The 17,347-nt window shown below is 41.7% G+C and overlaps 1 protein-coding gene across 2 annotated transcripts in view; it reads right to left on the bottom strand.

The window, feature by feature from the left end:
• Positions 1-17,347, bottom strand: part of PIK3CB (phosphatidylinositol-4,5-bisphosphate 3-kinase catalytic subunit beta) — a 120,449-nt gene that overhangs the window by 20,824 nt on the left and 82,278 nt on the right. For both annotated transcript variants that reach the window (XM_060242167.1, XM_060242166.1), the window contains exons 15-20: positions 13,921-14,042; positions 11,042-11,185; positions 8,619-8,718; positions 5,727-5,905; positions 4,564-4,673; positions 3,971-4,049 (exon numbers count right to left, since the gene is read on the bottom strand). In XM_060242167.1, coding sequence (XP_060098150.1) covers positions 3,971-4,049; positions 4,564-4,673; positions 5,727-5,905; positions 8,619-8,718; positions 11,042-11,185; positions 13,921-14,042 — 734 coding nt within the window. The remainder of the gene's footprint in view (positions 1-3,970; positions 4,050-4,563; positions 4,674-5,726; positions 5,906-8,618; positions 8,719-11,041; positions 11,186-13,920; positions 14,043-17,347) is intronic.

Raw genomic sequence — 17,347 nt, forward strand, 5'->3', positions numbered from 1 at the left:
CATCTTGGGGTGTATCAACAGAGGCATAACATTCAAATCGCAAGATGTTATAGTCATGCTGTACACTGCATTGGTCAGGCCATACCTGGAGTATTGTGTGCAATTCTGGAGGCCTCACTGCAAAAAGGATGTGGACAGAATGCAGCAGGTGCAGAGGAGAGTGACAAGGATGATCAGGGGCCTGAAGACCAAGCTCTAAGAGGAAGAAAGGCTGAGGGATTTGGGAATGTTCAGTCTGAAGAAGAGGAGGTTGAGGGGGGGACATGATTGCTCTCTTTAAGTATTTGAAGCACTGTCACTTAGAGGAGGGCAGGGAGTTGTTCCTGTTGGTAGTGGAGGAGAGAACTCGCAATAATGGGTTTAAGTTAAGGGCGGGATATAAGGAAAAACTTTTAATAGTAGGAGATGTTCAACAGTGGAATGTGATGGAATGGAATGGCAATTGTAATAGCACTGTATCACAAATTGTGTTATAGCAGTATTTATTTATTTGGTTCCATTTATATCCCGCCTTCCCCACCAAAGTGGCTCAGGCTGGCAAATAGGTCAACAGGCAATTAAAACATTAAAATTGATTTAAAACATTACAAAATGCTATATTGATGATGGCAGCACAGCAAAATACCCAGAAAAGACCTCGGTTGTGCAGACTCAAGCCTTGCACAAGTTAAGTCCCAGAACCTGCTGATGGAAGGGATGCTGCCACTTCTCTGAACTGTTCTTATCATGATCCCTCCCATATGTTCCTTTTACCAAAGATATCTGATTTAAACAATTTTATGATTTCTTTTGTTTTTGGCCAGAGCTTCATATTTTGCTAGAATGAAAGACTGAGAGCTTGGACTGAGAAGCAAAGATTCTCAGACAAAATGAAACTTTAGCCTTTAACTCATTGCTTAACATTCAAGCATTAAGCCTTATCTTTACCACAATCCAGAGATCTATAGGGACAAGACTTTGGCATTTAACCCGAAGTTTGATAATGATCTTTGTACACAACTGTTTTAGTGAATAATCACATCAGAAATTGCTCCAAGACTTTAGCATGAAAAGATAGAAAAGTATTCTGGCCTATCTTAGCTACCTTTGTTATAACAATAAGCAACATATATCACCTCCTCCCCCTGCCGCCCATGCTTACAGTCATTTTGTCCAAACTTTGTTCTAAACACAATGGAATAAGTTTATTAACAACCAATCATACTTCAAGAAGGAATCCAGGATGGGACTATAATAGATGCAGGAGTGATTTTTAATAGCTGAATTTAGCAGTTGTTTTTGCTCTCACTCCATCAGTGTCATTGCTACTCTGTGGCTGATAACAGATGGGCAATTGGGGGTGGCTGGGAGGTATCCCAAATCGGGATAGCTCCACACATTCCAGCGGGAGGTAGCCTCATCCTGTCCCCAAGGCAGCTTGGCACAATCAGAAGGGGAGCTGCCTAAAAAGTTGGCAGAGTGATAGGCAGGATTTGGGGAGTCAGGGGGCCTTGGGATGTTTGAGGGTGCACTCAAGCTCTCCCCCCTCCCTGCAGCTGGCTGAGGGCTGCACTCCCTAGCCTCCACCTCCCTCCTGCCGCTGCTGTTGCAGTGCCTGGGAAGGGGCGGTAGAACAGCCGGGGCTTCTGGGGGGATGTAAAGCCCTCCCCCCTCGCCCCGCTGATCAGCAGGAAAACTGGTTCTGGAGGCTCTCATAACAGCCCTTTGGCGCGATCACAATCAATGCGGGGTGAGCTTTTGATAAAGTTCCTCATCAAAGGCTTCTTAGAAAGCTTGAGAGTCATGGAGTAAAAGGACAGGTCCTCTTGTGGATCAAAAACTGGCTGAGTAATAGGAAGCAGAGAGTGAGTATAAATGGGCAGTCTTCGCAGTGGAGGACGGTAAGCAGTGGGGTGCCGCAGGGCTCGGTACTGGGTCCCATCCTCTTTAACTTGTTCATAAATGATTTAGAGTTGGGAGTGAGCAGTGAAGTGGCCAAATTTGCGGATGACACTAAATTGTTCAGGGTGGTGAGAACCAGAGAGGATTGTGAGGAACTCCAAAGGGATCTGTTGAGGCTGGGTGAGTGGGCGTCAACGTGGCAGATGCGGTTCAATGTGGCCAAGTGCAAAGTAATGCACATTGGGGCCAAGAATCCCAGCTACAAATACAAGTTGATGGGGTGTGAACTGGCAGAGACAGACCAAGAGAGAGATCTTGGGGTCATGGTAGATAATTCACTGAAAATGTCAAGACAGTGTGCGTTTGCAATAAAAAAGGCCAACGCCATGCTGGGAATTATTAGGAAGGGAATTGAAAACAAATCAGCCAGTATCATAATGCCTCTGTATAAATCGATGGTGCGGTCTCATTTGGAGTACTGTGTGCAGTTCTGGTCGCCGCACCTCAAAAAGGATATTATAGCATTGGAGAAAGTTCAGAAAAGGGCAACTAAAATGATTAAAGGGCTGGAACACCTTCCCTATGAAGAAAGGTTGAAACGCTTAGGGCTCTTTAGCTTGGAGAAACGTCGACTGAGGGGTGACATGATGGAAGTTTACAAGATAATGCATGGGATGGAGAAAGTAGAGAAAGAAGTACTTTTCTCCCTTTCTCACAATACAAGAACTCGTGGGCATTCGATGAAATTGCTGAGCAGACAGGTTAAAACGGATAAAAGGAAGTACTTCTTCACCCAAAGGGTGATTAACATGTGGAATTCACTGCCACAGGAGGTGGTGGCGTCCACAAGCATAGCCACCTTCAAGAAGGGGTTAGATAAAAATATGGAGCAGAGGTCCATCAGTGGCTATTAGCCACAGTGTGTGTGTGTGTGTATATATATATATATATTTGGCCGCTGTGTGACACAGAATGTTGGACTGGATGGGCCATTGGCCTGATCTAACATGGCTTCTCTTATGTTCTTATGTTCTCTTATGAGAGGGGGCAGCAGCAGCAGGAAGGACGCGTCAGGACACTGCAACCACAGCCACTGCTTGGAGGGAGGAGGCAACAGCAACTCATGCGCTCCAGGCAGGCTTGCAGGGGGGAAAAAAGGCAGAAGCGACTTGGAGCAGCTTGGTGATTTCACATGCCAAGCCACCTCACTTCCACCTTTTCACATCCAGATGTGGCCCGGGTGTCTGACTGTCGGCTCAGAAATTTGCTACGACTTCAGAAGTGGTAGCTTTTTGAGCCGGCATGATCAGCCTGGAGGATGGGGTGAGTACAGGACAGGGACAGGCAGCAGATGTTTTGGGTCGATTTCAGAGGTGTCTCTGAGTCGATCCAAAGTGCTGGTCTGTAATCACCCTGTGTATCCCTTTACTTTATTCCCTTTATGCATGTGAATAGTTACTACACCTGTGGAGGATATTAAAACACATCCACCGCCTTTACTCTAGGCCTGGCACTCACTGAAAGGAAGAGATCCCATAGAGTGGTGCAAGTACCTAGGGAATTAGTACCCTTCACTCTTGCAGTACACACGCCCTCCTCTGATGCATTTTGTTAATAAATAATGGTAATATGAACAAAAGCATCTGCACAGCATGGATTTCCTGGACAAGGGTGGACTACAGACAATTCTCCTATGCAATGTACTAGTGAAGCTGCGGGGGGTGGGTGGGGGGTGGGGACCAGCTCATGACTTCCTTGTAATAAATAAAGGAGCCAGCTGGAACAGTTTTTGCTTACAGAAAAAAAAATATCTCAACTTCAGTTGCAGTAATGCAAACCTTCATTTGTGTTGTCATAAACAACACAAAATTGTAAGATGAGACGATGAAGCACATTTTATGTGACAGCAAGTTTATATTATATTGATTGTATGCCATGCTTGTCTAGTCACATGATTATGGACAATACCAATTTTAAAAGACCCTTACTTCTAAGTAACAGCTAATATCTTCATGACTGAATGCATATAGTCAGAAAACAACAGACTTGCAATAATACAGTGAAAGCTGGCAAGAATAGGCAGTCTTACCGAAGATCTAGACCAGCTTCTTTCCAAAGCAAGTCCATCAAGCGTAACATCTGAAGTGTCAGCATGTCTTGCCGCAGATCTGTCCAAAAGACAGAGATTATTTCAAACTATTAGTTCAATTAAAGACATTTAGAGAGTAAAACTTATATGGACTGTAGTGGGTTGGTTAATTATAGAAACATTGTTTGAACATTTATAGCATCAAAGAATTTTTTTCTTCCCATACTGCAGTATGATAAAAGTTGTACTGAAAAAGTTAAATCCCAGTTTAGAATCTCAGTTCGTTGGGAGTAAATAAACTATGGTTTACTGAGGTACTTCTGTTCAAATGTCAAAGCACCCTGAAGCTTCATCAACCCAGGAAGTTTTGAATAAAACTTTGTGTACAAGAGGAAGGGGGGAAGCAAAAGGCGGAAGCTGTACACAAGCATAATTACAACCTGTGTTTATGCCTGACTGTTCTTCAATTGTGGATTGACATGATATCTGAACACAGCCATTGAAACTGCTCTAATTTTTTTTGCTCATCAGAAATTACAGGAATGCAAAGTCAAAACATTATAGAAGAAAATAAGATTCCACTGGCTACTTACCGTCTCCATTTTTAAAGATGATCCCCACCAAATCTCCACCAAACACTTTGTTGTTATATACTATCCATAAAGGCTTCATTTTAGAGTCCATGTATTTACATTTATCCACGCTACAACAAAAGCATTATAAATAATGTTGGTGAGTTAATCAAGGAGATTAACAAGTCAGGAAAAATAAAGCAGGATTTTTAAAATGCCATGACAGAATTGTATGGGCTGGATGAAGCATTCCAAACTTTCATTTTGCCATTAAGAAATCAGTTATACCGACCAATCGGAATGTTAACAATACAGAATCCAGGACTGTATAAGGCAATCAACAACTCCAAAATCTGAAGTAATGGTCCATACTGAATTAGAAAATAGATTTTATTCTTTTACATGCACCCCTTAGCCACATTTGACTTAGCTTTGTGTTTGAAGCATAGCTTCAAATCATGACAGATGCTTCTGCAGCAGCTCCCAGTTTTACAGGTTTAGGATTCAAAAAGGCAGTCAGAAAATGAGCTGGCTCAAGGGTTCTGTCAGCATAAGTGCTGATGGCTGCATATCTGTCCCCCTTCCACTTCTCTCCCATCAGTGCTTTCTGACCCCAGGAAAGCTTATTCTCAAGGTCATGGGACCTCTGTGCACCAGTAGCTGTGTGGGTTGGGAGGCTGCAGAGTAAAAGGGCAAGGCAAACTCTTCTCTCAGAGAAGGTCTACTTATGGGTATTCAAACAAGGAAGCATTTCTATCACCTTCCCTTTCCTTACTGGAACTCAAGTGACTATTAGTTCATGTGGATCCTGTGATCCAGGAATAAACTTCCCCAGGGTTAGCAATGGCTACACGGGGGGACAGGATTACAGAAAATCCTTGTGCTGGATCCAGTCCATTTATTGTTATTTTAAGGTGGGTTTTTTAAAAAAATATCAGGGATCTTACAAGAACATGTTGAAGTTTTAACATCAGCTTCAAAAACGTCTCTCCTAAAACTGACATCTTAACCTTGGGAAACCCAAGAACTGCTTAGAAAGCTTATACTGAAGAAGCATCAGCCACTTTAAGAAACAATCTTCTGAGTGCCAGTATGTCTGCTGAACAGTGCAGCCAAAATAAGTCAGAGAGCAAAAGTCTACTGCCTGCCCATTTCCACAAAACAGTTACAAGCCCCACACTTACTACAGTTCTGAAAGTATGACTGAAGGATTCAGTGGAGACTGGAGATCAGAAAGGGCTTCTTTGTAAGCTCTTTGTTTTAAACAGGTGTGCATTGCGTCTTTTGCTTTGGCTTTGCTTTGCTTCACAGCATTCAGCTTTATTAGACTATTCAAAGTCTTCATCTTGTTCAGTGCTTCAACCTGGAACATATATTGAAATTTTCAAATAAATCTCTATGGTTAATGTCTGCATTAATAGCTAATCAGATAGGTGAGCACCCAACTGTATATATTCTTAAGAATCTGATTTATTTACTTTCTTTCCAATGGAAACTGAAAGCAGTTACATCATTTTCTCCTCACAACAACCCTGTGAAATAGGTTAGGTTGAGCATCTATGACTGACCTGAAGTGTCATAACAGCATGGGAATCTGACCCTAGGTGTCTCAGACCAGTCTCAGAGGGTAGCTGTGTTGGTCTGCAGTGGAACAGTTAGATTTTAGTCCAGTAGCATCTTAAGGAAACTGACAAGAGATTCAAGGCTATAAACCTTCAAGAGTCAGAGCTTCCTTCATCAGACACACAGACACCTCCTCCTTTCTTCTCTTTGCAAAGGCTAAAGCAGAAAGCAAAGCTGCAAAGAAAATGTGGAATGGATTTTCATCCAGGCTTCTAAGCAGAACAAATGTGAATGGAAAACTCACTCCACGTTTTCCTTGCAATTTTGTTTATGTGTTTCAAAGGAGAGGAACTCAGTTTAACTTCCCAGTGTTCCTATGGCCAGCTGAAGCTTCCTGGAGTTGTGTTCTTGCAAATCAAGCATTGATTCTTTGAGCTAGCTTTGTCTGTTCTATGAAGTGAGAACTAATGCCTAGTGAGTATTCTAACTTGGGAACCCACAGCCAAAGGGGGATATTATACTTGAGAGCCATTGGTAATCGGAGTAGACCTGGGGCATTTGGGGGGGGGGGGGGGAGAAAGCTTGTAATGCTTTGCCATTTCATGTTTTTCCAGTCTGAGCATTTCATTTTTTTAAAGTTTCTGCTGTGATCCTTGTGCTTTTTCTTGATGTTTTATTTTTAAAATTGCATTGCAAAATCCCACTATTCCCAAAAATATTGCAAGAGTTTTAAGCATGCTTATATTTTAAGTTAAAAAATGATATCTTTAATTGGGTTGTCCTGTGTCCTCTATGAAGTCTATATCTCTGTTATCTGGCATTACATTTTAGGACATGCTTAGCTTGGCCCCACAAAGTCCCATTTGTGTCAGATTCGGCCCTCCTAACAAGCGAGTTTGGCACCCCTGATTTAAGGCTTTGTGATTAAAAGAAGTCTTTAAACTGGGCTTAGTTACTGAATTGATAGCCAATGAAGTTGGATTGCAGTTGGTACAATAAAATTCCAATTGGTACAATAAAATTCAAAAAAAACAAGGCAGTGAGTAGCAGCTGCATTCAGTTGCATTGTTCTCATACTGCTGGATTCCTACAAAGGAAGCTGAATCAGCTGGGATGCCTTAAAACTATTGATATTACAACACTCTCATACATTTGTTTTCAGTTGTGCTATGTGTTGATTATATGTTTAATAACAGGTTTTCTCAAGCGTGTATGCAGATTCCATGAGGAATATGAAATATAAAGTTCTTAGCCAACTGTACCAATAAGCTCAAAGCCTAGCTAGGGTTCAGCAACTTAAAAATTTGCAGTTGTTTCTGTGTAAGGAAAAGTTACCTTAATAAATGGTTTTAAAGCTCAAGCTTCTTAATCTTAATCTTAGAAATAAATTTATCCATGCCAGGCAGGATGCTGTGTATGGACTCTGATTATGGAATAGAGGAGGTAGAGATCTAGCAGGTCAGCCATCTGTCAAAACCAAAATCTCCCAGCATTTCCACAATTCCAGGAGCTGTGCAAACATCAGTGACAAGGGAGCAAAATGGAACCTGTGCTATACAAACAGGAACTTTTTGAAGTATTTCTACTTTGAATTTCTTCCGTGTTTGCACAGTTGGGATTTTTTTTGCCTTCTTTGATTGCACTGACATGAACTTCCTCTAAAGGGCACAGAAAATTGTGCAGATCTTGAAGCTTGCTGCTGAACTACATTTACCACAGTATTCCTATTTATCAAGTGCTTAAAAGCACATTTGTAAAAAAAAGATTGTCATTTCAATATACAAAAGTTAACACATTCTCTTTTTTTCTTTATGGAAAGTTAAGTACAAATGTAGATTCTGTTAGAGCTATAGTATGAAGTTTTGGTTTGAAAAAAAGAATGCTACTTTTGCCAGGTCTCAGATCAATCACAAATAGCATTTTGCACTTGAGCATTCCTCAAAGCAAATATTATCACTGCTCTGCTTTATCAGCAGCAGACAAAGGGATGAGATCAGAACATCCAGCTTAGATAATAATGATCATTCCTTCTGATGGTTATTAAACATACAATTGACCATCAATTCCAGAGGGTAGCCATGTCAAACTGTTGCAGCAACCCTCCTCACCAAAGACTAAAGATTAATAGCTTTATTGTAACAAACCAGTGGGCCAGGGACCACTTTGTCAGATACCGAAGGATGCTGGACTTGATGGAATATTGGTCTGATCCAGCAGGGCTCTTCTTTGGTTGCTCCTATAGCTTGAGAGCTGTTTTTCTCTGGTAGAAAGCATAGGTTGGATTGATATATGGAATTGGCACCTATGTAATTCAGCTTACAATGTGGTCATGTTATTTTACACAAAAACTTCAAAGCAGTGTGAAAATGCATTACACGGAAGTAGTTCCCACACTGCTGAACATGCTTGTGAAGAGGTTTCCAAGCTGGCAATCACATGAATGAAATGAAATTATCAATAGCTAATGACAGGTATAAACTGGCCCACAGACAAGGATAGAAAATGACAAATACCTGTTTTGAAAGAACTTTCATATGAGCAACACTTCCACGGCAGTAAGCTTCAAGAATCACACCAAACTGTACTGAAAATGCAGGTATATGTACTTCTGATCTAAACGAAAAGAAAAGAAAAATCCCTTTACATACAAATATCTGCAGATCCAGTCTCGTTTTAAGGAATTTTAAGGCAGATGTAACTTGAGAGTTACATTTAAACTGCATTTTAAAAGTAGTAATCTTCATTAGTTAAAAAGATAAACAAATGCCAGTACAAGTATATATGCACCATTTTCATATAAGAGCATGATGTAATTGTGGTTGTGGATAAGAATAAGAGTCCAGTAACACCTTAAAGACTAACAAAATTTGTGGTAGGGTATAAGCTTTTGATTTTGTTAGTTTTTAAAGTGCTACTGGACTCTTACTCTTTTCTACTGCCTCAGACAGACAAATACAATTACCCATCTTGATAATTACAGGGTTTTTCCTTTTTTTTTTTTTTGCAAAATTGTTGATCCCCACCTCAAAGTTAAGCACTCTGCCTCTCAAAGTATCAAAAGACAGGCAACAATGAGAAAAAGCAGAATACTGTTCTGTTTGCTGTTCTTGCAAGCAGCAGAAAAATGACCTTGCGGAGAATTTTCTATCCAAATCCTGGAGACAAGCTTCAAAAGCACCACTCTCCTCCCCCTTTCAACCAGTCAGTTCCACAGTTATCAATAAAACAGGAGAGAGAAGACCACTGGTCTTGTCCAGAGTGCAAAAGAGCCTGGAAACCACTGGAATGGCAACTAGGAAATCTAGAAAGTGAAGGATATGCTGGTAGAATCCCTGCGGAGCATGAAGGTTCTAATTAAATATATTGCATGAATTTACAGGGAAAAAATTGAGGGAAGTATCTGAAAATAATGAATCATGTCCCTCTTCCATAGTCTCTTCTTCCTAAGAAACAACAAACACCTTGTGCTAGAGAGAAGAAGGAAGGAAGACCAAGAATCTTCCTAATATGCTTGTGAGAATCCATTGGGTAATAGGAGCCTTGAGTATGTTGTCCTACCACTTGCAGGATGTAGTCATGAGGCTGATCTGACACAGTGGCCCATTTGTACTGCAACATCTTGAGCCAATCTGCAACATCAAAAGCATCTAGCAATGAGTGGGACCATTTTTGAAGCCACTAGCTATTCCATAAGCAGAAGCCCAAGCCGAAGAGCACGAATAATGTGTGTGTGTACACACACGTGCATATAGTGCAGGGGAGAAAGGTCCTTAGAAGCTTCATGTTTGATCTCTGCCTTCTTGGGGCAACTATCACATCCTTTGTCCCCAAGTAATACTACCCTGGGTCACAGGCATATCCAGTGCTAAACAACAATGGTTTGCTAGGCAGCTAGTGGCTTCATGAATGGGTAATACTACAAATTGCTTTTCTCTGGAGCTCTTCTACCTGAACACCTTTTTTCAGTTCCTTCCTTGCTATAGGACACAGTGGGAGTGAAGTTAATGAGAAGGATGAAAATGGCAATCACTAGAGGAAGGTGACCTCATTTAAAGATTCATATCCTCCTTTCCATCCATTAATGGTGAGCTCAAAGCAGCTTCAATTACTTTGTCATCTCTCTCTCTCTTTTTCTTTAAGTAGGCTGGGCTTGCCCTTAAGTGCAAGCAGCAATTGAAAGGTGCCAAATGAACCTAAAACTGAGATATAGGTGGAGCTTTCCTCAAGCTGTTTTGCTGCCTTTGAGAGTGAAACAGAGTGATTCAGTCTAATGAGGCACAAACTCAGCAAAATTAACACTTGAGAATATACCCTCCTTACAGAAACTACTGAGGATCCATTTCTGCAGATACACTTGGATGTTCTACATATTTCCTTTCTTAGCAGCAGCTCCCAGATGGCTAGGCAGGCTTTTCAACGAACAAACGGGAGAACTAATTTTCAAGTCTGTCTGCTCATGAAAGCAAGCCAAGGGTTGGGGGACATCAGTATAACTTAAGTGATGCATATAAAAATCACCTTGTTGTCCTAATGTGCAGGCAGGTGATATTTGTATATATACTGGGATTAAAGTCAATGTACAGAAGTGTCTGGGTTGAAAAGTGATTCATTTATGTAAATTAAATAAATCAGCAGAATTTCACTTGCACATGGTGATTATATGACTTTGAGAAAACACAATCTGTTAAATAAATGGGCATGATTCAGGAATGGACACGGGTGACTGGCATTTATTTAGGAAAAGAAATTGGCTAGAAATTACTAAATGGCATAGGGCTGTAAACAGAATGGAACATTCCCTTACTCTGATTCCCTTTTAGTGTCTGACATATTGGTTCAGCCATGTCAGCTTTTCTTTCATTAGAACTAGAAATTTTGCTCTTGAGCAGCTTGGGAGCAGAAGGAGGGGGCAGGAGATTATATGAGAGGCTCTTACCTCAGATGCCAGAACAGCATCTGTCCTATTCTCCTGTTTGCCAGTGCTTTCTCTAGCAGGAACCTGGAGAGGGCACAGTCGAGAAAAGGTTCATATTTCAGTACTTGCACAAGCTGCAGAAGATACTGAGCAAGTTCTTCATCACTGGAAGAAGATAAAGAAAACCTGGGTAACTGGCTTCATTGTGGGAGAATGAATTAAAGTGAAAGGAAGAAAAAACTGAATCGAATAACAACATGGTATTAACCAGCTCATTCACACACAGAGAACTCCGCAGCAGATACTGGAAGGCTTTCAAATGTAATATGCATTGTCACTCAAAGGAGGTCTCACTGGTTCAGAAAATATTAAAAATACGTACTTATCTTAATGATCACCAGTTTAGTCCAATAACTCTTTGGATACTCTATGCTTATTTCATCTTTACAAGTTTTGAGACAAATGCAAATTACAAAAGTTCCCTGGACTCAGAGCCATGTTTTTGAGTCACCTCCATGACTTCTCAGGCCCTACAATGTCTGAAATTTTGGAAGAGACATTGTGTTTGATATTAAAGCCCCCTGAGGGCCTGGATACTCCCCTGACGATGCCTCTATTTTTTGGCTCCCTGAGGGCCATGATTAAGGACTGAGATTTGCAGGATAATAATTAACCCTCCAGTAACATCCAGGAATCTGGTTTACAATAACAGTCCTTTGGTAACTAGAGACAGGGCTATTAGTTACCTCTTGGCCACTCAGTTTCAGTTAGGTGAAATAGTAAAGGTAAAGGCTACTGTGCAAACACCAGTAGTTTCTGACTCTGAGGTGATGTCTCATCACGTTTTCACAGCAGACCTCTTAATGGGGTTGTTTGCCGTTGCCTTCCCCAGTCATCTACACTTTCCCCCCAGCAAGCACTTAGGTAACTCAGCCATAATTCCGAGGAGATTCAATCATTCCACCTCCCCAAATGCCTTGCCTACTATTCATAATTAATAGCTTTTTATTATAATTTTTAATCATTTCCTGCTTCCCATGGTACATACTGTCCTCTTCCTTTGGTCCAAATTTCAGTATCCCATGCCCCAATCAATGTTACTTTTACAGACTACCACTAATAGAATACAGCCCCAGTAGTAAATGCCCAGGAAAAAAATACCAGAAGGGCCATCCTGGCATAAGGAAACTAGGTTCAGTTCTTCATTTCACACTGCTCCTCCATTATTACAGAACAAGGTTTAGCAGCATAGAAATTCAATTTGACTCCCAAGGACTGCCACTGATATCACTGGACTAAGACCCTCCCCTTCTCATTTGGCTCTATTTGCCTTGCTATTTCATTTCTTCTCTAGATTTTAAGGGATTTTTTTCAGTGCCTCTCCAACTATGTTGGACTGAAGGATCAGGCAACACACAATTTTTTCTGTTTTGCTTCTTTAATCTGCCTCACCTTCCTTGCTGATCCTAGCCTCCTTATTCCCCAAAATTATTCCTTCCCACTCCTCACCCATTCTGCTCAGAGAAAAAAAAAGCTCCATCCTCCAATTTACCACCCTGCCTCACTCTCCAGAGATGCTGTATGTTCATAACAAAACTGAAGGTTGGTGATGATTTTGGATTAGCTTGTGGAGGGACATCTAGCATAACTGGGATGGTTTCCACTAGGAATAATCTGATTTGCCTGTTGTTGCTTATTCCCCAAATGCTTGTGTGATTTAGTTGTTCAAAACTCAGTAATCCCTCTAATTTTGGGTGCTATATTTCAAACCACTTGCATTTTCCAGCCTTTGCTTCTGTATTCAATAAAGGTCAAAATTTAAGTACAACCTTAAGTACAGCCTTCCTCATCTTTCTCAAGGTATAGCCCATGACATGGACAACTGGAAGTATTCTTATGAGTGTGTATATGAATAGAGTTTTCACATGTACTTCAAGCATTTCTGGTGACAACTGCAACCCACAGACTCTACATGGTAGTGGTGGAAAATGCCATCAAGTCACAGCTTACTTACAGCAACCCCAAAGGGTTTTCAAGGCAAGAGACATTCAGAGGTGGTTTGCCATTGCCTGCCTCTACACAGTGATGCTGGTATTTCTTGGGATCTACCATTCAAATACTAGCCAACCCTGCTTAGCTTCTGAGATCTGACAATATCAGGCTAGCCTGGACTATCCAGGTCAGTGTGACACTACATACTTAAGATTAAATTCACAAAAGCTTGAATGACCACCCTACCAGAAGTGCCAATTCAGCATCATAAGGTCAGCCAGGCCTAGCAGAACAGCTACCTCATTAATAATTTATGAAAGTCAAAAGATTCTATAAACTATCCTTGAAATTAAAAATGTTACTAATTACTTGCAATGCTCTTAAAAAGTCAAGGACACTGAAGCACAGCAGAACTGTACTTGATAATGGCCAATATTTTCTTGGAGCAAAAACAGTATTAAATTAGAATAGTATGCTCTAATAAGGAAATTAAAGAGCAAGAGAATTGGCCCCTGAATATTGCCCCCACCAAGTTCAATAGCCAGTCTAAACTCTGACACACAGGATATGAATGACATGCATCATATTCAAGGTGGAACCCCCAAATTTTTCATTTCTCCTGTGTTGTGCATCTCCTTATGCTCCCCACATCTTAATATGTGTCCCAAATAAGCAAAGAAAGACTTATAATGTCTGGACTAGAAACAATTCCCAAGGAAGACCACCCACTCTGGGTTGACAAATCCTGTTACCGTACTGTGATCCCAGCCCAGTCCACAGCTGGGATGTTTAAACAGCAGCCTACATCATGATTTGAGGATTATTTTATTTGTGCGGTAAATGTCACAGTGACATTTTGTTTTTAACTTTTAAATCAACTGCTGATATAAGATTACCACCAGACTTACCTCATGTGTCTTAAACAGCCTACTGCATATTCTCGTACATATTGATCTGGATAATTGAAATCCAATAATTCTAATGCTTCTCTGGGAGGCAGTTTGGCCCATATTTGAAGAAGGGCCTGAAGCTGTTAAGGAAAGAGAGACATTACAATGACTAGACAGATATGTTTCTGAGAATATTCACGGGTAGAATTCTGCTTTTTACCCTGAGAAAGAAAGATGAATCACATTCAACCTATGTTTTAAAAGAAGTTATAGGCAATGTCTCCCCTTCCAAGGAGAGCAACCAGACTGTACCCCATTATCCTCCTGCAGTATAGCTGAAACTAGGTAGGAGAAAATACATGGTAACTCAACCAAGGAAACACAACCTATTCTTCTCTTCTTTAACATTTCTATTACAAAAAAGCTAGGATGCTAGCTAGGGGTTTATCTGAGCTGAAAAAATACCCTATTGGTATATTCTCTGTATTTGGCTTTAAAATACTGGAAAAAATACCTTACTGGTATTTTTCAAGTATTTTAAAGCCAAATACAGAGAATCTGATTCAGTTAACAATACAGCTGAGCCCGAATAAAAACTGGTATTTAGCTTTTATTGAGGTGCAACTTGGAGAAAGCATTTAATGTGGTCTCTTTAAATGCCTTCTGAGTTCCCTTGCTGAGTTGTGCCATGGTCTCCTTAAATGCCCTCTCCAAGCTATGCTGCTGCTGCAACAGTGTGACTTAGTGAGTGAACTCAGAAGGCTTTCTCCTCTACATTGAAAGCAATGGAGGATGAAAGCACCTTTGAAGGGGGCATAGAATTGGACTCCCTGGTCCAAACTGTTAAAAACTGGGGGGTGAGGAGAGGCACCAGCATCAATGCTACAAATCTGATGCCTCTACTTCAAAAAACAGCCCCCCCCAAGTCCCAGAACCCCCTCCTCCGATCGATTCCCCATTATAATGGAGCTGGGGAGGGAATCAGTTTCCCACATATTTACCTGAATCCCAATGCCATACTGATATTAGGATTCAGGATTATTGGGAAACAGTATTTTTGGGGTCCAATAAACCCAAAACTTGGGGTGGGGAGGAGAAACCAATTTTTTCCCTGAATACCCCTAATGAGTAATATATTCATCAGTGTATGGGGGATAATAGTTCTAGACTGACTGAACAAGTTCTTTTGTACTTATAACCTGCCTTGAGTCCCAGTGACAATGACAGACTATAAAGAAAAATAGTGATAGGCTGCTCTGGAACTGAGCACTGAAAGCAGCCATTTTCTCTTAAATTATGCTGAAGAGAAAATGATTTCTGTTGCAGTACAGATTCCTTGAAGCAGTCATGATGTACCTTTCATATAATACAACAAAATAACATTTCAGTTAATATACACAAATATATTACTCAATATTTTAAAAAGAAAAAAGCACCCTGCTTGAAACCCCTAATCCCCACATGGATTAAAAAATCTGGGGGGGGGGGGGGGAAGAGCAGAATTTTTTCTACAAATCTCAGGGAGCCTCCAGGTTTGAAGAAAAATCAACAAAAAAGGATGAAAGGAATTTGAACTCATCCAAATTGTTGAAACAATGTTTATGCTTATGCAGAAATAGCCACTTACAGGGAAACAACAATAACTAGCAATTCTATATTCTACATTGAGAGACCTTGGCTGCCATTTTGAAATTACCCAGCAACCACAGCAAACAGTGCCAAAGGCAGAGGGTGGAAAAGGAGGAATCAGTAAGAACTCAGCAGTGGGAGCAAAGGTGGTGGGGGAAGATATTGGGAGAAGTGTGGAGAAAGAGCAAAGGAAATGGGGCTAATGGGAGCATTTATTTATTTACTTAGTACATTTATAGCCGCCCTTTCCCGTGAAAGGCTCAGGGTGGATTCCAACAAGCTAAAACATTAAAACCAACAATAAAACATCAAAATAGTTAAAACAATTAAACCAATACATTAAGTCAATCATTTAAGACGGCATGGATGGTATAAGCACTTGATGCGTAATTATGGTTGGCAGCCTAAGTTGCCTCAAGATGTCAACAGTATTGGTCCCAAATGAAATGGCAGTCATTGCTGGAAGGCCAGTTGGATGGTGTAGTAGTTGGATGGTGAAGATGTCCACTTGCCTCAACCATAGACCTGGTGGAACAGCTCCGTTTTACAGGCCCTCCGGAATGGTAACAAATCCGGAAGGGCCCGAATCTCTGAAGGGAGCTGATTCCACCAGGTCGGGGCCAAGGCTGAAAAGGCCCTGGCCCTGGTTGAGGCAAGCCGGATGTCCTTTGGGCCAGGGATGGTCAAAAGATGTTGGCTGGCCGATCGCAATGGCCTTCGGGGCTCATATAGGGAAAGACAGTTCCACAGGTATGCCAGTCCTAGGCCATGCAAGAGTTTAAACATCAATACTAAAACCTTGAAGCGGATCCGGTACTCAATAGGTAGCCAGTGCAGGGTGCGCAGAATCGGCCGACTGCTTGCCCATAAAGGCAATTCAGTAAGCAATCGTGCTGCTGCATTCTGCACCAGCTGGAGTTTCCAGATCAGTCTCAAGGGCAAGCCTGCATAGAGCGAGTTACAGCAGTCCAACCTGGAAGTGACTGTTGCATGGATCACTGTAGCTAAGCCCCGAGGAGCCAGATGGGGTGCTAGTTGTTTGGCCTGCCGAAGATGGTTGAAAGCAGATTGTACAACAGCTGTGACCTGGGCCTCCATAGAAAGGGTGGCATCCAGTATCACACCCAGACTCCTCACCTTCTGAGCTGGCACAAGAGGTGCACCATCCAGGGTGGGGAGCTGAATGCCCAATCTTGGCCCCCCGTGACTCATGAACAGGACCTCCGTATTATTTGGATTAAGCTTCTGTCGGCTCAGTTGTAGCCAACCAGCCACTGCTCCCAGTGCCCTGGTCAGATGGTCTGGGGCAGAGTCTGTCCATCATCAGATAGAGCTGGGTGTCATCTGCATACTGGTGACAACCCAGCCCAAAACCGCTGGCAAACTGGGCAAGGGGGAGCATGTAGATGTTAAACATCATTGGCAAGAGAATAGCTCCCTGTGGTACACCACATTCTAGTGGATAATGCCTTCTAAGGCCAACTGTGAGGGTGACCAGAGCAGTCTCTGTTCCATGACCAGGATGGAAGCTGGACTGGAAGGGGTCAAGGATGGATGTATCTTCCAGGAAAGCTTGGAACTGCTCTGCCACCGCTTTCTCTATTATCTTGCCCAGAACCTGGTTGATAATTGGCCAGGATGGTAGGGTCCAAAGACAGCTTCTTTAAAAGCGGCCGAACCACTGCCTCCTTAAACTTGGCTGGGAATACCCCTGATGACAGGGATAAATTGACAATCTCAGCCAGGGGACCCAGAATGTCATCTCCACCAGCTTTAACAAGCCAAGATGGACATGGGTCCAGAGGGCAAGTGGTAG

The sequence above is a fragment of the Heteronotia binoei genome, chromosome 6, assembly GCF_032191835.1.
Source record: "Heteronotia binoei isolate CCM8104 ecotype False Entrance Well chromosome 6, APGP_CSIRO_Hbin_v1, whole genome shotgun sequence".
Taxonomy (NCBI): Eukaryota; Metazoa; Chordata; class Lepidosauria; order Squamata; family Gekkonidae; genus Heteronotia; species Heteronotia binoei.